General features: G+C 43.1%; 2 protein-coding genes across 5 annotated transcripts in view; one reads left to right on the top strand and one right to left on the bottom strand.

Annotated features, from left to right (window-relative positions):
* HSPBAP1 (HSPB1 associated protein 1) overlaps window positions 1–4,014 on the bottom strand; it is a 56,846-nt gene extending 52,832 nt beyond the window's left edge. For 2 of the 4 annotated variants that reach the window (XM_088662283.1, XM_035128919.3), the window contains exon 1: window positions 3,705–3,893. In XM_088662283.1, the coding sequence (XP_088518409.1) occupies window positions 3,705–3,747 (43 nt within the window). In that variant the 5' untranslated portion in view covers window positions 3,748–3,893. Of the gene's footprint in view, window positions 1–3,704 lie in introns of all 4 variants that reach the window. The other 2 variants (XM_035128910.3, XM_088662300.1) reach the window with 2 other exon arrangements.
* A 478-nt stretch (window positions 4,015–4,492) lies between these two features.
* SLC49A4 (solute carrier family 49 member 4) overlaps window positions 4,493–19,945 on the top strand; it is a 69,227-nt gene continuing 53,774 nt past the window's right edge. The window contains exons 1-2 of the mRNA XM_035128932.3: window positions 4,493–5,603; window positions 17,625–17,718. Of these exons, the coding sequence (XP_034984823.3) occupies window positions 5,195–5,603; window positions 17,625–17,718 (503 nt within the window). The 5' untranslated portion in view covers window positions 4,493–5,194. The remainder of the gene's footprint in view (window positions 5,604–17,624; window positions 17,719–19,945) is intronic.

Below are 19,945 nucleotides of genomic sequence, written 5' to 3'. Positions count from 1 at the left end.
ATGTCAACGGTGAGAAGGCTAAAAATGCCACCCAACAAAAGTAAGAGCGAAATTAGCATATTTAGAGATGTATTAGTCCCATGAGTAAAATAATACTATCAGCTTGCTGCAAGATAAAGCTAATTTGGCTTACAACAGTTTATCAACAATGCGCCATTCCTCCACATTAACTAATTTAGACAGCTCTATAACCTGCAAATTCACATGGAATGCTGCGCTATGCTAAATTAACTGGGGAGGAAAGGTCACATCACTATAGTCACATCTGTATGCAGGCACGGTGCTAGGAAACAAAGTAATTAAAATACTGCAATTGCAATTAGTTATTTCAATTACAATTTAATTAATGCAAAATACAAATGAATAATATTTAGCATCTATCCTAAACTCTTAATTCTGTCAGAAGAGATTTAAAGCTGATTATATTGAAAATAAGATGGCTTAGTCCAAATGACTGAATATGTGATTCATGCTCATATTTACATTCTTCATTTTCCTACTTTCTTATTTATAATAATAATAATAATGATGATAATAATAATAATAATTTATTTATACCCTGCCCATCTGGCCGGGTTCCCCCAGCCACTCTGGGCAGCTTCCAACAAAATATTAAAATACAGAAATCCATCAAACACTAAAAGCTTCCCTAAACAGGGCTGCCTTGAGATGCCTTCTAAAGGTCTGGTAATTGTTATTCTCTTTGACCTGTGGGAGGGCATTCCACAGGGTGGGTGCCACTACCGAGAAGGCCCTCTGCCTGGTTCCCTGTAACTTGGCGTCTCGTAGCGAGGGAACCGGCAGAAGGCTCTCGGCGCTGGACCTCAGTGTCCGGGCAGAACAATGGGGGAGGAGACGCTCCTTCAGGTATACTGGACTGAGGCCGTTTAGGGCTTTAAAGGTCAGCACCAACACTTTGAATTGTGCTCGGAAACACAATTCAAAGGTAGGGGACAGGCACAGGAAACTTACCAGTGTTTGTATTTTCATTAATATGAACACTGGGTGGGTGTGAATAACCAGTTTCAGATTATTTATTAATGCGAGCCAAAAATTACCTAAACATCGCCCAGTTAATGGGACTAAATAAACTGTGCATTGTACCATGTGAGCATTATGAACAAGTTCCCCTTAATGAATATGAAGTCAAAAGTTCTCTAGCCAATCTGGAGGGGAAATCGCAGTTCAGCCTGATGCATGTTTACTCACAGGCAAGTCTTACTGTATTCAGTGGGGTCTTTTCCCTAGTAAGTGTGCAGTATTAGAACCTCAGAGAGATGAATATACTGCTTGGAAGGTGTAAGATAGTATTTATCCATTATGAACATCGCTCATAAACCAGTAGGCTATTAGAAATACAACATAATGAGATGAACAGATTTCCCAATTCACTTAAAAGATAGTTTGGATTTAAACTACTAGAAAAGAAAAATTATAATCATAAGGAAATCTTAAGAGAACTTCTCATAAAACCATGTTGGCATCTGAATGGGGGGGGGGGAATCACAACTGCCATTAATACAAAAAATGGACAAATATTTAGTGAAGTCTGCATCCAATGCTGCAATTCTAGACAAACCTGTGGCCAGTTTTTATGCAGAGTTGGATTCAATGGACTTAGGCATACTGAATTCATCATAGGATCAGTCTATTCCCAATGTCTGAAGGCAGATGATGCACCTATTTTGTTGAAGTTAAGCTAGGCTGGGTCGGGATGACAGACCACCTGGGAACCCTACACACACCATGTTGATTTCCATGGAAACAAAAGAAGATATAATCATAATACTGTATATAAAGTAAACATATGAGCAAGTTTCATTAACCTCAGGGGAACTTGCTTCCACATCAACATGCATGTGTGCAAGAAGGAGAACCTAAACAGAAATAAAGCTAAGCAACCACATCTATTTAAAAAGTAAAAATATGAGTAAGTTTAATTGCCCACATGGGGACTTGCTTCCACATCAACAAGCATGTGAGCAGGAGGAAGGAAGAACTGAAACAACATTTAAAAAAGCAAGAAGTAAATTGAGTTCTGCAGGCAACAGGCCAGTTCCTCAAGCATCATCAGCAACAACTTGAACTATTTTTTGCACCTTCATGTGCATGATCAAATTCATCATCAGTACAGCACTTAACTGCTGCAAGGCTACCGTAGCTGCTGTCTCTTTTGCCTTTACCAACAGACTACATCATAATGAATTTTATTTGCTGCACGTCCTTCCCCTTGCAACCAATATACACGGGTGCTGCTTTGCTCATGTCCACCTTGCAAGCTTCTCACAGGCATCTAGCTGGTCATTGAGACCCCAGGATATGGGACTAGATGGAACATTGGCCTGATCCAGCAGTCTTGTTTTATGTTCTTATGATGAGATATCTAAAGCAAACATGGGGCAAGGAAAATAACTGGGCAAGTGAGAACTAGTTTCACTAGAGTTGTCCTTTCTGGCAGCTTTGTGTTCAGTATCTTCCTCTCCTGTGCGCACATGGACCATAGGCCAAACGTATGCTTTAGTGTGCTGCTCTCTGCTGCTGGAAGTATTCACTAAAAGCATTGTGGAAAACATGCATTCACAACCAGGGCAATTCTGGTGGAGGCAATGAGTCATTCTTATTCCTGCAGTTTTTATATTCCAGGCATCCCAGGTTAAAATCAAAAAGACAACTATGTGTCCTGGCAAAGAAAGACCTTTGGTTTTGCCCATTTGGGCATTCCATTTGTTTGCTGACTTGTAATGCAACTTCTCTTAACTTTGAAATATCAGAATTAAGTTTGATGTGTATATTCAGGACACAATTCTACACATCAAGGTTAGATACCAGCTCAATTCTCCTATATGTACAAAGTGAGAGGCAAAATGCAAAATATACAGCTGAACACAAGAATTATCAACAAGAAATGCATATACTTCAGACACCATTCTATACTTTGGTTGCGAACTTCCGCTCAAATCCAAAGCATGGGAAAATGTAAAATACAACACAATGCATTTTCTGGAAGGCTGTGAAATTGGAATGCAGGTGGATATGCATGGCCAGTCAACATTCTGTTTTTTAAATGTGAAGATCAGCTTGACAGTTGTACCAGTTTTCAAAGGGAAAGAAGGAAGAATGTAAGATCTAAAGTAGTATCTGAATCAAAGACTCTCAAAGCACTGCTTTCCTTACACTTAACTGATCAGCAAGTTAGTGGTTAAGCTAGAACAGTGATTTATACTTTTGTTTGTGTATGTTTTGCTGTGGTGAACGCAAGTTGAACGCAGAATAAAGCCGGCCTTAGTGTACATTTTCTAAACTGCATGGAGAATGTGTCCAGTAGGCAATTTTGCCCAGTCAATGTGTACAGTCTCCAACTAAGGCTGAGCAACCATTAATCAATCAGCAGGGCATTTCACACATTGCTCGGTTTATATGGGCAGGTTGAACATTCACCAGCCAATATGCACAATGTCTACCGGTACATTATTCAACACGACTTGGCCACCACCGGCTTCAACTCGGGGTTGAAGGCGCTGCAGTCTGAAAGGCTTATATAATATTTAACGAAGTTGAAGCTGGTTCCCAAAGGGCATGTTAACCTGATGTCTGTCCCACGTAAATTTAGAAACCAAGGCATGAGAGCCTGTGCAGGTGAGATCCGATACTTTGACGGGGCGGGGATACCGGTACAGATATTGGCACAGAAAGGAGCAACCTACCGGGCAGCGAAGAGACCACCAGAGTATCTGCTCTCGTTGCCATCGTTTCCCTTTCTCTCTCGCCTTTCCTATTCCGAAAGAGAAAGCGCGCCGGGCCCCTCCTCTTTCTCCCTCAGCGGCTCAACGTTGCGCCGTCACCAGCCCGCCCCGAGATCATGTGGGAGATCAGGCGCAGAATCACGTGGCTTTGTTTGTGTTTTGCCTGGCAAAGCGTGGGACTGCAGCTGCTGCCCTTGCTTTTTTTCGGGAAACGCGCGACTGCTTTCCACGTAACCACAAAGCTGCGTCCGACAGTCACGGGTCAGCCTGGGCAGAGCGCACAAGTGTTTACCGATATCCCCAAATAGGAAACTCTTCCCCTCCCGCTTGCGCAACGCTTGGTGAAATGCTTTCACGTATTCAGCTGCTGCTCATCAGGGATGTGGTAATCAAATCACGTGCAGACACGTGTGAACCAGCGCGGCTCCTCTTCCCCAAAGAGCTGTGCAATTCTAAGGGTGGGAGAGGTCAAGCTATGCCATAGCTGTCAAGTTTTCCCTTTTCTCGCGAGGAAGCCTATTCAGCGTAAGGTAATGTCCCTTTTAAAAAGGGAGAACTTGACAGCTATGCTATGGGCACGTATAGGTGGACAAACCCTGAAGAATCAGGAGCTATGCCTACTGGGGGGAGTACTGCAAGGAGTAGGCACCGAGGCGGAATACTTTGCAATGCTGTTTTGACGACCAACGGCCCCTCCTTCCCAGAATATGAGGATAATAAACTGCATTAGCGTAAGCAACACAAATCTTTAAATGCTTTATTTATTTATTCTTAAAAAATTAAATTCAGACCAATCACATTGCCTCCGTCTCAAACCAAGGCACGCGTTACCATAAACTCGTATCTTCCCTACTAATCTGCGTGCGTGTTGACATGCCGCTCACTCCCAGAGACACAAAAATCCTGCATTTCCCTCCCTTTCGTCTTCAATGGACAGCTGTCGCTTCTGCCCCTGAAAACGACCGCAACGTAGGGTTGTGTCCCAAGGTTAGCCCTCCTCAGAGGAGACCCGCCGAATTCAATGTACGTGGCTTTATCTTAAGGGCCAGCCATTTCAGTGGGTCTGCTCCGGGTATTATAATAAGCACAGGACTGCCAGCGTCTTAACCTGGCACACATCACCATCACTCAGGTGCAAGCGCTTATGGTGGGATTCATTCGCACGTGATACAGCGCCTGGGATGAAAGCAGGAACTTCCGTGTGCAAGACAAGCAACCATTCGCCGCTCTATTCTTTTTCCTCTCTCTATGCGCTGCCTGGTGCCGAGAGGCGCTTTGGCGTCGGGTGAGGCCCGGCTGAATCGCGCATGCGGCTGACCGGGCTGCTGCCTTTTGCCTGCGTTACTGCCGCCGCTGCCGCTGAAGTGGGGTTACGTTAGGACGCCGGCCAGCCGGCTAGGCAGGCAGGTGAAGAGGCGAGCGGGCGGCGGGGGGTCTCCTTCCCTGAGGCGATGGGCTCGGACTGGAGCAGCCCCGAGGAGCGGGAGCCCCTCTTGCAGCCTCCTCCGCCGGCGCCCGCGGCGCTGCCCCAGCACTACCCTCCGCATGGCCAGCCCCGGAGGACAGCAGCGGCCTCGCGGGCGGCGGCTTCCCGCAGCCAAGGGCTGGTCCCCGCGGCGCCTCCGCGCTCGCCGCCGCCTCTGCTGCCCGGCCGCGTGTACGGGCGGCGCTGGCTGGTGCTGCTTCTCTTCTCGCTGCTGGGCTTCGCGCAGGGCCTGGTGTGGAACACCTGGGGCCCCATCCAGAACTCGGCCCGTCAGGCCTTCCCCTTCTCCAAGCTGGACATCGCCCTGCTCGTCTTCTGGGGGCCCATCGGCTTCGTGCCCTGCTTCTTCTTCATGTGGCTCATGGACAAAAAGGGTAAGGGAGAGAGGAGGGAGGGCTGGCTGGAGTGGGGCCTGCTGCTTCTAGTGCTCCCACCCCACCTAAATATCTGGGGCAAATACCCAAAGGGATGGGCGGGGGGGGCAGCGGTACAACAGCCCTGCTAGGTAGAAACAACTGAGTCTTAAAAGGCGAATACTTTGTGGCAGAAGCTTTCATGGGTTAGAGTCCGCTTTAGTTAGAGACAGGGGTGGTACCTAGAAGAAAGGCTGAAGTTCACATTTTTTACCAGTCTCATGCTGTTATTTACTTAATTTGAGTTTCTCTATCTTTCCTCACCAAAGAGCCTAAACCGATATTTCCCATGAGGAAAAGTTTCTAGAGGGAAGTGATGTATCTCAAGCTGCTCACTTTACTGAATATCCGCTTCTTAAAATACTGTACAGACCTGCTTCCCCATCTAATGTATTACAGTACTTATTTAGCAGTACTGTGCTGTGCTGATATTCTATGTTCAAGGTGGCTAGCAACATGGAAAAACCACATAATTTCAATGTAACAAAAGGAGTCATAAACAATAAATAAAACATAAAAAATATGCAACCAAATTGAATTATCTCCATAGAAATCATAAGATCTAAAATAAACAAAAAATATCACAGCAACAATCTAACTCCCAACCCCCAAAAATCAATACCCCGGGCCCAGTGTCTGTTCTGCAGCCTCAGCTTTGGAGCCTCAGCTTTTGTAGCTGGAGTCAGTCAGGCCTACACCCTTCCAGCCCTGGTAGAAAAGGGCCTGCAGGGCAGGGAGCAGGTCTTCTAGGACTCACAGCAAAGACGTTAATAATTCCTTCTGAGCTTTCACGGGCCTTTTGTTGTGTTTACAGTAGCTCTTTGGATCTGTGGTTGCTGTTGCTTAATAATCATATTTTAATGCTGCGTCAAAGTAGATCACATTGGTTGAAACCAGATTCTATGAGCTACTTACTCTGCTGGTTCAGTGACTTAGAAGGCGTAGACTTAACTGTTCGTCATGTTTGTTCCTTGCTCTTAGAGTGGTGTCTGTATGTCATTTGCAAGTGTGTTTATTCAGACCACATTTTTTGTAAAAAAGAAAAGATGAGTAACAGAAAACTTGGCAGGCTAACTTGCCTGTTTGTGTAGCGCAGGATTTTACATTGCACCACGGAGAGTTACTATGAATGGGGTTGGGATATTTGAGATATGGGAAGTGGATGAATCAATGGAATGCAGAAGTTGTCCTAACTCTTCTCACTCAAAGCCATTAGCCTTGCTGTCAGCCCTCTTTCACTCTCCCCAATTCAGGACAGAATACCCCAAGCTCCACACTTTGATCTGACTTTCCAACCACCACTGTTTATGTTACTCGTGCTTATTGTTATCCCCATTTTTGATAGCCCAGGTGTTTGGAGCTTACATGGAGGAAAGAACAAGGCCACACCATCTCCCTGCATTACATCGCTGTCTCCTGGTACCACTCCCCTCCATGTTGTATTGAGTGGTATATAGGCCAACATACACAAGCTAGTTACAATCTAGAACCCTGATCGTGCAATGTTCTAAGTCACATGGTAAAACCTCACATGTAGAGCAGGCTTTCCACTTTAGACTTTCAAGGTGTCTGTCTTTGTGTAAGGAGGAATTGATTTTAGGTTTCCTTTCCAGTGGGACTAAAGGAAGAGAGTTACATATAGAGCTGATTTTGGGGCCCAAAGCTCACAGCATTTTGGGGGATGCTGACTGTCTTTCGAAATCTAATATGGGAGCATGGATGAGGTTTGTTGGGAGTGTTTAAATTGAACCCCTACCTGTATAGTTGCAAATAACTCATTTCTTATAGCAATATACAATGTTTCCCCATTTTTAAGACGTAGCCATAAAGTAAGCAATGGCAGGATTTTTAAACATTTGCTAAATATAAGACATACCCCGAAAATAAGACATATCTCCATGCCGTGTGGAGCGAGACCGCCGAGCGCCCCAACCAGCCAGTGGGACTCAGAACGCTGGCTGCAGCAGCAGGAGGAGGCCTGCCGGCTCGGTGCCTGGAGCCAGCTGCGCAGAGCACCCAAGCCAGTGGTCTTGCCTCCACCTGGCCCGGCCGAGGAGACCTGCCTCCCCACTGCCCAGATCCGGCGGCTGCAGCGTGGAGCGTTCCGCAATACCGAGCGCTTGGAGCACTCTGTTGGGCCGGGCGGAGCGCCTGAGCCAGCGGCCTCTGCCTGGCCCGGCCAAGGAGACCTGCCTCCCCGCCTCCCAGAACCAGTGGCTGCAGCGTGGAGCGCGCTGAGCGCTCCGCAGGACCGAGCGCTTGGAGCGCTCTGTCAGGCCGGGCGGAGCGCCTGAGCCAGCGGCCTCCGCCTGGCCTGGCCATGGAGACCTGCCTTCCCACTACCCAGATCTGGCGGCTGCAGCGTGGAGTGTTCCGCAGGACCGAGCGCTTGGAGCGCTCTGTCAGGCCGGGCAGAGCGCCTGAGCCAGCGGCCTCCGCCTGGCCCGGCCATGGAGACCTGCCTTCCCACTACCCAGATCTGGCGGCTGCAGCGTGGAGTGTTCCGCAGGACCGAGCGCTTGGAGCGCTCTGTCAGGCCGGGCGGAGCGCCTGAGCCAGCGGCCTCCGCCTGGCCCGGCCATGGAGACCTGCCTTCCCACTACCCAGATCTGGCGGCTGCAGCGTGGAGTGTTCCGCAGGACCGAGCGCTTGGAGCGCTCTGTCAGGCCGGGCGGAGCGCCTGAGCCAGCGGCCTCCGCCTGGCCCGGCCATGGAGACCTGCCTTCCCACTGCCTAGATCTGGCGGCTGCAGCGTGGAGTGTTCCGCAAGACCGAGCGCTTGGAGCACTCTGTCGGGCCGGGCGGAGCACTTGAGCCAGCGGCCTCCGCCTGGCCCGGCCGTGGAGACCTGCCTTCCCACTGCCCAGATCTGGCGGCTGCAGCGTGGAGTGTTCCGCAAGACCGAGCGCTTGGAGCAGTCTGTCGGGCCGGGTGGAGCACCTGAGCCAGCGGCCTCCGCCTGGCCCGGCCAAGGAGATCTGCCTCCCTGCTGCCCAGAACCAGCAGCTGCAGCGTGGTGCACGCTGAGCTCTCCACAGCGCCAAGCGCTTGGAGTGCCCTGCCAGGACGGGTGGAGCACCTAAGCCAGTTTTTCTTCTTGTTTTATTCCCTTTTTGTAATGTACAGAAATGCAAACTATATCTTATCATCATCAGGTAATTAAAAAAAAAGACACCCCACCAAAAATAAGACACCCTGTATTTTTTTGAGGAAAAAAACAGTTATAAGACCGTGACGTAAAAAAGGGGAAACACGGTATGTCTTATGCAGCCTCTGTCCAAGGGAAGCATACCTTGGTTGAGTTCTTTTAAATATATTGCTGCCTATAGTCGTGGAAGGAGCACAATCATGCTATGGTCAGGTGGCTTCATTCTGAGCCCAGTGTTCAAAATTTGCCAGGTGCATTTTGTGACTGGCATGTGGCCAACTGTGGCCATGTGGAGATCTCTGGATGCCAAGTTGGCTACTGATATTTCCATTTGGCTGTCCCCTCCAGCATTCTTAAGCAGGTGAGCAAAATATCTTATTTATTGCATATATATACCACATTTTTCTCCAAGGATTACAGGTGTCTCCCCACTTGTGCACAATCAGCACATGCGCTTCCGCTGACATACATGCCATTTTTGGCACTGAAAGGGTCGGGAATTCCCACTCACGTGCATCCCGGTGACATGTACAGCAGCTGGGAACAAAACCCTGCATAAGTGGGAATTCCCTTGTACTACTCCTCAGTTAATCCTGACAATAAACCAGCGAGGTAGAGGCTGTGACTGGCCCAAGGTCACCCAGTGAGCTTCATGATCTACCAGTCCGACACTCTTAACCACTACACCACACTGGCTTCCTAGAGTACTTCTGCTACGGGGCAGCCCTATAAATAGGGGCAGCCCTATAAATTGTTGGTAAATAAATATGGGAAAACAGAATGTCACTTAGAGAAGAATCTGAAATACTTCCATTGAAGCTTGATTTTGTTTTATTCTGGATTGTTTCAATTGATGTTTTAATGTGTTAACCGTTTTGAGATCTTTTCTTTAAAATATAAAGCTGTATAGATACGAAATGTATACTAATAATGATGATAACAATAAATTCCAGTGCAAAAGACACAACAGCAATGTGCCTAGACATTCTGTTGTAGTGACCATAACCTTGGTTTAAGGTGCCATTTGGTGACTAGCTTATATATCTGAGTTTCTAACTCTGGCTGAGCCTCTAGTTCTGCCTTTTGCATCAGAAATGCCCATTGTTATGGAGAGTTTGAATATATTCTGTTGTAAATGAATGCTGAAAATATTCCTACTTTAACTTGGGAAGAAAATCAGTCGTCCCCAGAATGCTTCATCAATATGGCTGCAATTATTTGACCTTTGGAGGAGGTAATTTAATCTGCTGGGATAGAAACTCATGACTACATCCATTCTTTTTGTGTCCTCTTTCCCTAGAAGATTTTGTGTACCTTCTCAGCTTTCTTTAGTTTCCCCTTAACGCTCTCCCTAATCACAATTCAGAAAAAAACTGCTGTTCAAAGGGAACAAAAGTGAACCATCTAGCACAAAATTGATGTCTATATGTCTAGTATATTGTCTGGCATTCATTGTACTGTAGTTTTAATAAGAAGATTCAGATAGCTCTATGTCAATGTAAATGTATTTGTTAAAGAAACTTGGATTAAGAACATAAAAATGGTGTCGCTGGAACAAGTCTAACATGTCTCCTGACAGTAGCTAGTCACGTACTGTTGGAGTGCTTGCAGACAGGACACTACGCTACAACCATATTGTGCTGTTTACTCCTAGTGACCAGAAGTAAATTGCCTACTGTATAAGCATTGGGACATCTTTTCTTTTCTTTTCTTTTATGTCTGTCAGTTGAATTTGTCTAATCCTCTAAAAAGCTTTCAAAGTTTATAGCCATCACAAGGAGTACCGAATTCTATGTCAATTATGGGGTGAAGAAATTAATTGCCTGCCCTGAATTTATCTACTGTCCATTTCATTGCATGACCTCATCACTTAAAGGTTCTTGTATTTACCCCTATACATTAAAGATCTTTTAAGTCTTTCAGCAGTCCTAAATCTTTCAGCATACCAGCATTTCACTTTCTGGTGGTTGACAAAAGTTGGCCAGACCAGTTATGTGAACCCAAAACATTCAGCAGATTTGTCATTGTGCTTTAGTGTGCAAGTAGTTTCAGAAACAGTCAGTTGTGCATTGATAGATAAATGTGAGCACATGGAAGTTAAACTTGCACTGATAGTGTTTATAAGATCACATTGTATTGCTCATATAATAAGGGAGCATGAGGAATTTAGGGGAGGAGTTGAAGCTTAGAGCACAGAAATAACACAACTAAAGCTGAGAAAATTAGAAAGTGGTTCAGGCTATGACAGTAAAATGCAACTTTTATAAATATTTATCAATATACACTCAGATAAACTTAGTAATGGCCTACTGCTGCTCTTCAAGAAGGCGGCAGCAGCAGCAACAACAAAAACCCAACAACCTTGGAAGGGGTTTAATAGGTTAGATCTGAAATACGGTATGTCAATAAAATTAAGTTTGTGGCCTGTCATGCCTAGCATAAGAAAAACATGGACTTTGTTATGAGAAGGATGAATAAAATGCTAGCAGTTTTGCTGAAAGTGCAGGGGTAGCAAAAATACTTTTTTGATTACTGTTAATTAATCTTTATAACATTTGAATGTCTTGTCATCTCATATCCCAAAGGCTTTGAATGAATCGCAGCATTTTAAAATTAAATGTTAAATAAAGTTAAATAACTCCACATGGACGTGGAAATGTTATGTAATGGATTACATCAAATTTTGTGGAAGACATTAATTTACTTAATTTAGCAAATCTTGAAGGAAATGAGATCGAGGGTTTCTTATGAAGTAATTAACGAAGCAGTTAAATGCTAAGTACCGTGTTTCTCATATTATAAGACACGTCTTATATTTATTTTTTCCTCAAAAAAACACACTATGGCTTATTTTCAAGGGATGTCTTATTTTTTTCCTCCTCCTCCTGCCGCGGCTGGCATTGCTGCTGTGCCTATCACTATGTCTTATTTTCGGGGTATGGCTTATATTCCTTGAATGCTTAAAAATCCTGCTATGGCTTATTTTATGGGTATGTCTTAAAATATGAGAAACAGGGTATTAGTGTCTCTTCTGTGCTGAAGGTAGCTTGACATATTGGTTTTGCAATTTTATGTTGCATTTACAGGCTGTGGCATTAAAAAATACTTTTGTTTTTATGTTACTATGAGGAGATATTCAAATAGCTCCATGCTGATTGAGAGAGCACATTTTTTGCAGATACAGGGTGCAGTCTACCTTTAATGAACATAGAGAACAATTAAAACTTCTAAAAACAGATTGAGACCGGGAAGTATCTCAAAATGCTTCTGAAAGGGTTAGGTCTTCATTAGGCACTGAAAAGACAACAGAGATGGCACCTAGCTAATACTTAATGAGAGGGAATTCTAAAGGGTACATGCCATGGCACTAACAGCCCAATTCCTATATAGTATGGAACAGATCTCTTCTGCAGAGTACAGTGATTGATTGGAAATACAAGGGGTGGGATAATCCTTTAGGTCAGTGTTTCCCAAACATGGGTCTCCAGCTGTTTTGGACTGCAATTCCCATAATCCCTGAGCGCTGGTCCTGCTAGCTAGGGATGATGAGAGTTACCAAAAAACAGCTGGAGACCCAAATTTGGGAAACACTGCTTTAGGTCCTGGGTATTTGGTAAGCTGAAAATATTCAATTTAGGTACAATCAATTAGCTCTAGGGCAATCAAACTAATAAGAAAATTCAAGGGATTTTATTTTGCACAGGAGTATTAAACACATTTTAAAATCAATTTTTTGAGAGGAAATTCAGTACCATGAAGCCCAACATACAAATTATCTCTTGATGACAAGAATAGAAACTAATTGGAAGAAGGATTAATTGAGATATCTCCAATTCCCATCCTTTAGGTCAGTAATGGTACCATAAATAGTAGTTCAATTTCTTGGTCTTTGCAGCATAATCAGCAGATTGACTTCTTGATTTTGAGAAGTAAATATGCTCAGTTAACAGTTTATTCTTGAGAACCCTCTTGGTGGATCCATGGCTTCCCACCATTCACAATTAGTGAGGGATATTTTTGAGGGCCGCTAGAGTAATTTGACCTTAAATTTAGTGAATGTGACATTTTATTCTAAAACACTTGATCTTTACTAAAAATATTAAAACCTACATGAATTAAACAGAATGTGCATGTTTAAATATTAGGATTGAAAGTATTTCATAGCCTGTTTAGATCTCCAATCCAGCAGATCCCAAGCAGTTTCAATATCCAGGCTAAGGGAAAATTATGTAGTTTAAAATATTCTATACTGTTTAATTATTGCCAACAGCTATGGTGGCTGGGGTTGATGGAGTCCAACAACATATTGAGGGCCACAGGTTTCTGACACTTGCCTTATTGAGAGAGAATGTTACATGAAGTGCTTTGATCACTCAAAAACTCCCATGTGGGTATGAAGTATTCATTATCACTCACTTTGTGGATATTTATATTCTTCTTTGCAATGAAGGCAGTGTAGAAAAGAAAATCAGCTCAGGAACAACAACAGATTATACTGCACATAGACGTGTGCATTTGTCGGGGGTGGGGGGAGAGATTGCTAATGTATAAAGTGCTGCTGGTATGTTATGAAGTAATCTCATGTGCTTTTCTTTTACAGTTGTAGCTTCCTTAACTGGTATTTCAGCTTCCTCAGAACTGTTCTCAACCCATAAAAAGGGGAGCACTATTCTGTTTTCTTCCTCCTCTCTTGCAATGTTTGAGCCTATATCTGATCAGCATCCAAGAGAGAGTGTTTTGAAAGTAAAATATGTGCTTTTAGGGAACAGCTCCTTTAATTTGTTGATAATTGCAAGTGTAGATATTTATCTCCGTTGCTTTGACATCATACCCGTGGTTTGTTTATATACTCTTTCATTGGTGATTTCAGGTCAGTTGTCAAAAATAAAAAGTAAAATAATAAATACATGTAAGACAGATAAAATCCAAAATGAAGAGAGTAAAGTACTGGAGATGATCGTAATGTTTTAAGTGCCTGCATAAATGTTTTTGCCTGGTGCCTAAAAGACAGCAAAGTTGGTGTCAGGCATACCTCCCTGAGGGAGAGCATTATGTTTACATGCCTGTTACCCATAATTAATGCTAACAAAAGTTCTCTCTGTTAGAGTTTACAAACCTGCTTCAGATCCAGCAGTTCATAATCCCTTTATTTGCCAGCCTTAAAGTCTTCTGAGTGTTGGAAGACTCAGGAGAGACAAAAGAAATACCTCTTCACACAGTGTTTAATTAAACAATAGGATTCACTCTCCCCAAAAGTAGTGGTGGCCATGAGGATTAGACATTCATGGAGGATAGTGGCTATTAGTCATGATGGTAGTGTTCTGCCTCTGTGTACCATTTGCTGGGAATCGCAAGTGGGGAAAGCCCTGTTATGCTTAGGACATTTTTGTGAGCATCCTGTAGTCATCCGGTTGGTTACTGCAAGAAATGGATGCTGAACTAGATGTACCAGCTCTGCTTTTCATCTAATGACCATGCCAGCAAGCCTGAAGGAAAGATGTGTTGGACTGTGCAAGAGAGAGATTTGAAGAGTGGTTGCAGATTGTATGAGTATTTTGAAGGAGGGGATTATTTACGTTTCAATAAACCTTCAAGGAGCACCTCCTTTCCAGCCCATAGTGACTCAGCCTGAGTTGTTTGTAGTGGCAAATTGTCAAATTGTGAGAGAAAGAAACAAAAGCAGAAGTGAAGCAGAAGATGTACCAGATGTACTAGATGTAATTAGCAGTAAATGTAAAAATAGTGTGTTTTGGTGTGGTTGCTTTACTTGTTTCCTCAATTCACCACACCACCCAGTGTGCCATCTTGCTTTCTCCAAGGCACTGTCTGTTTCTAAAGGGAGCTATCACATTTTCATTACTCAGTGGACATTTTCATGGTACTGTCAGATTGAAAAAGCTACTGAAAATTTATTGATCCCTGCAGCTGAGAAGCAGGATATTAAAACTTAAAAGATTTTATTGAAAATAATAAAAGTTGTTCTGAATTTAGCATTTTGGTCGCACTGCTTAATTCCATCTTCATTATCCATGCATATAAATTTGTAGTCTAGGAGCTAATCTTTTAACAGGCTTATTGTATGTTTTATATGCTGCAGGTCTCCACTATGATTAGTATACCCAAAGGCTGCTAAAGTTTGGTTGATGAACAAGACAAGCACCAGTGCTAGTAAATGTGTTTGCATTTGTATAGTTGTAGGGTTTCCTAACATATACATGACAGCCCTTTAGATATTTGAAGATAGTTATCATATTTCCCCTCAACACAGTGAGATGAACTGTTGATACAACAAAACATGGTACACAAACATGCATATGGCTTTTGAGGAGCCAGCTATATGTTGCGCAAAATTGCATGGAGCCTTCATCCCACTATTTGAAGACACAGACTCTCTTTGTGGGGGGATTTGATGGAAGATGTATTTACCTGCATTTAGAATCCTGGATGGTGGGAAGCTACCCAAAGCCCCACATTGAGCACAGTTGACAGTATCCAGAGGAAGAGCTAGATGTGACTATGGAGAAAATGCAGATATTTCCTCTGAAGTTCCATAGTGCTGCATTGACACACTTTTTGTGCATTTACAGGTAGATGGTGGGTGGGAAACAGGGCTCCATTGAGACCATGTGAGTACTATGTGGGTGTTACACCCACAACGGACCAGATCAAGCTCCTAAAATTTAGGCCACCACATCAAATATTTTAAGTTCAGATTGTAAACTTGCTGTTGGAAAATAATCTTATTTTTGAATTTCTGTTTGGTCCGCTGTTTGCCCTCAAGACCTTCAACTGTGATGCAGCCACCCTTTATAGAGTATAATATTAGTGCAGCATCTCCAGCCAGCCCTCTGTGACCTTTATGCTTTATCACCTTAATCAAGCTACCTGCTTGACATTTTTAAAAGAAGATTTTTTCTCTTCTTGGCAGTTCTTGATGTGTATGGCATTATTCTTTAACTATAGATAATTTCCTAGGAATACGTGCATATTAAGAAGATACAAAAGGTCGGAGAAATCGTGAGCACTATTCAGAGCCCTTCAGAGTATTGCATTATAATTTGTAGCTCAAAAACCAAATGGTTTGTGCTAAAGCGCTGCAGCTGGAAAAAGAAGTCAAATCCACCATTTGATCCTGATCCATGAGTCTCTTATCTACGATCCATAAATTTTGTACAGGCTTGGTAGCCAGTTAAAATTTCCGCTAAAGGTGGGGAGCAGGATCTTGATTGTGATGTCACACTGAGTGCTGCACCAGAAGAACCCGTCTTCCCCCCAACAGCTTCCAGCTGAGAGTGGTGGACTGAAGTTCATTTTTGTTTTTCTGGTCTTCTGAAAGACTCAGAAAGTAGCAAGAGATTTCACTTATTCAATGTGAAGTTTGCAATATCTCTTCTGTGCTTAGAGAAAGGAGAGGAGGAAGGTGCAAGGCATTGCACTGTCTCTAAAAAAAATTGCAAAACAGTGAGGCATATTGTCACTTTTCAGTACTTCAATCAGTGTGAAGTCTGGGCAGTGTGAAGTCTGGTGGGAGGTCTTGCAGGAAAAATATATGCTTGTCAATGGTGAGCTGGCAACCATCCTCACATTTTTATCATGTGAAATCAACATTAAATATAATAAAAGTTAATTGTGTACTGCATCTATAAAAATCAGGTCCCAGCATCATGGGACTCGGGACTCTCAAGGGAGCTTTGCATTTTTACCTTTTACGTACCACACAGTCAGTTTCATGAAAGGCATTTTGCTAGTAATGAATTGGTAATGGAGACTATGTGTGGACTCAACCTAAAACAGCTAACAGAATATTCAGAAGAAAAACATGTAGTATTAAACAAGAGATTCCTCTGAGGAAGATGAAATCTATTGATTTATGGAAATAAAACATTCTGCAAAACTCACAACTGGCTGAAACATTTAATACTTTTTCTTGAGGGCTTAATATTGGGCTCCTTTCCTAATACTTTGTTCCCTGTTGTCTGGGATCTGTATCTGCTACAGTGTGTATGTATCCGCTCTCTGGATCGGCAACAAGAATTCTGTCATAAGGAATATATTAGTATATTTATTCATATGAAGTTATAGCAGTCTTAATAAAGATCTTTATCTGACCACATATTCTTCAATAGCGCACATGTAGAGAAGATATAAAAATCCATTAAATGGCAATGTAGTATTTTAAAAATGCTGGATGCAGCAACTGGCAATTGGACCTGAACACTGCAGTCTTTGCTGCTTTTTTTGCAGTATCACAAGTAAGCAAATTCTTCCAATGTAGAAGCCATATTTATTTCAGGATTAAATTTAAGACTCTGCTTTGAAAACAAGCAGGAAGGGAAAACGTTAACTATTTCAGAAAAGGAAACGAAATACATCCACTTCTCCCTTTTATACATGAGACTAGATAAATCATTCAGATTTGGCACGCAAGTTACCTGTCTAGTAATTCCTTGCAGCTGTGGGAGGTCTGATGTGCATACAGAGCATTGGCCTCTTACCACAGCTTCCCCTTTGCTTTCAGTAACATCTCTGTGTAGAAGACATGCCTATGTAGAGCTGCCCTCTCTTTCAAAATGATTGGGGAACTTTGTTTATTTAGGTGCTTTGGGTGCTTAAGTCTGGATAAGTGTCAGCTGAAATTTTAGTTAAGCATGCAAATATTAACACTGTTTTAAAAAGTTGTTACTCTGTTAATATCTGTCTATGTTTGTTTTCCATATCCTGTAAGATGCACTTCCTCCAAAGGGGGGTTACTTTTGTAATTGCTACATTTTATGTCACATGTTTGGATACACCTGTTTTCCTTTCTTGTAAAATTGCTATTCTTTTCCATTTAGGCCTCAGGGTAACTGTGTTGCTAACATCATCCCTCATGGTGGTAGGAGCTGGCCTGAGATGTGTTCCTGTATCAGACCAAGAAACAAGGAAATGGTGAGAGGTTTATTATTTCTTCTTTAGTGCAGCGTTTCTCAACCGCTGTTCCGCGGCACACTAGTGTGCCGCGAGACGCTGGCTGGTGTGCCGCGACGTGCGGCGACGAGAAGGGCGATTTGCATTGTCACGTGCCTGGCGGTCGCCAATGAACAACACTGACCCGCCGGAAAGCAATATTTCTCCTCCTCTTTCCCAAAGCTCAGTACAAACGAGCCTGGCGGCCGCCAATACACAACACTAACCCGCCGGAAAGCAATATTTGGCAAGTGTTTCTTACAGTCATAATTATAATATAGGGCAGCACAGAGTTAAATTTTTTAACTTTTTTAATGGTGGTGTGCCTCGTGATTTTTTTCACGGAACAAGTGTGCCGTGGCCCAAAAAAGGTTGAGAAACACTGCTTTAGTGGGTGGGAAGGGGGACCCTTTCAAATTATCTTGTATCAATAGGATACAAGGGTTTTACTGTGAAGACTGGTGTAGCTAAAGCATATCAGGTGACACATACCCATTGCAATAACCGGTAGCAATTGGAAGATGTAGTTGAAGACATTTGACAGTTTAAATCTAGTTTTCCACCATGGAAAGCTACATGAGAAAAATCCCATAAAACCATTCTAATGGCATTTTCCCCCCCTTAGGGCTGAATAAGATTATTTGTGAGATACAGTATGTAGCATCCAGCTACTAGACTGTGCTTCAGTCACACAGGAGGGGAGAGGACCTCCCTCCCACCCCATGTGCTGCCTTCTAGATAAGGACCATCCCCTTTCCTGGCCACCAGATATTCTGGGATTTGAAAGGGTTATGAAGACTGGCCTCTTAACGACCTTCTTCCTCAGATGCTCGTATTTTTGCAAGCTGTTAGGTCATGCCCACAATACTGTGGCTCACCAGCAATGGACTTGAAGGAATTTGTCATGGTTTAAACACAACAAAAGAATGAATATGTAGCTCTGCATGTATGAGGACCATTAAAATACATTTTCTGACTCCAAGTGTCTAGAGCAGAGGAAAAAAACCTAAATCAGATTGTAATTGCCTTGTGGTCCGCAGATCATACCCCTGGTTATAGTAGAACTGATTCTATATTCATGACTGCCAATATCAAACTCACCCAGACTCAGAAACAGTAAGATGATGGTGATGATGATGATGATGATGTAGTTTGAAAATGGGATGGTTGAAAAATCTGGGGGGGGGGGATAATCTGATATAGTAAAATCAGCTTAAGTCCAAAGTGGAACACCAGGCTTTGTAAAACTTTTTACAAGGAAAGGGGCACATCACATTAGAAAGGCCAGGTGGTGTTTGCTCAGATATGAGATATGTATGTGATTTTATTTGTAGAACAAAAAAAAGTTTATTAAATAGTCTACCACAACTCCTGGCAATTTTCAAGTGGTTTGTGAGAGTCTGATGGGGAACTGCTCAAGGGCAGAGCTCTAGGTTTCGCAAGGCAACTCAAAAGAGACGTAGCTATGGCTGTAGTTGTAGCCACAACACTAGTTGTGCCCTACATTCTAGGTTACTCCTCATACGTCCTTTCTAAAATGTTAACATTCCCACTTCTTTTTTAAAAGTTGCTTTCCAGGACTCTGTTTATTTTTAAAAATGGTCAGGTAACTTTTCTGCAAGGCATAGAAACCAAGTAGGATATTGGAGGGGCTTCCAGCGAGCAGGGTCTTGACAGATGGTGCAATTTTCTGCCCTCTGTGTACTCCCTCTACCATTTTCTTTCCAGATCTTTTTGCAAAATGAATTAGCTTTGTCCATAGTGCTGGATATGTAGAAAATCCACATGTGTGTTGCGTCCAATAATATAAACAAAACTATTTTTTGGGGGGGGGAGAGGGGATTCTGCCCTCTGTATATTTCCTCTACCATTTTCTTTCCAGACCTTTTTGCAAAATGAATTAGCTTTGTTTATAGTTATGGATATACAGCAAATCCACATGTGTGTTGCATCCAATAATATAAACAAAACTTACAGTATTTATTTTGGGGGGAAATTAATGTGTGCTTTCCAGAATTGCATTTTGTAGGGAATTACTTCTATCTCTGATTCTATAAGCATATTGTCATTTATTTCCCTTCTGCCTTACTTTCAGCACAATTATTCACTCTATATCTGCAGAGCTTCCCCTCCCCTTTGTAGTGCATCTACAGAGCCAGAATGTGCATTCTGTGTGTCAATCATTCAACATGTCTCACCACTATGTTTT

Source organism: Zootoca vivipara, chromosome 1, assembly GCF_965207765.1.
Source record: "Zootoca vivipara chromosome 1, rZooViv2.hap1.1, whole genome shotgun sequence".
NCBI lineage: Eukaryota > Metazoa > Chordata > Lepidosauria > Squamata > Lacertidae > Zootoca > Zootoca vivipara.
Note: the sequence above shows the minus strand (reverse complement) of the source record. Positions and strands in the feature narration are given on the sequence as shown.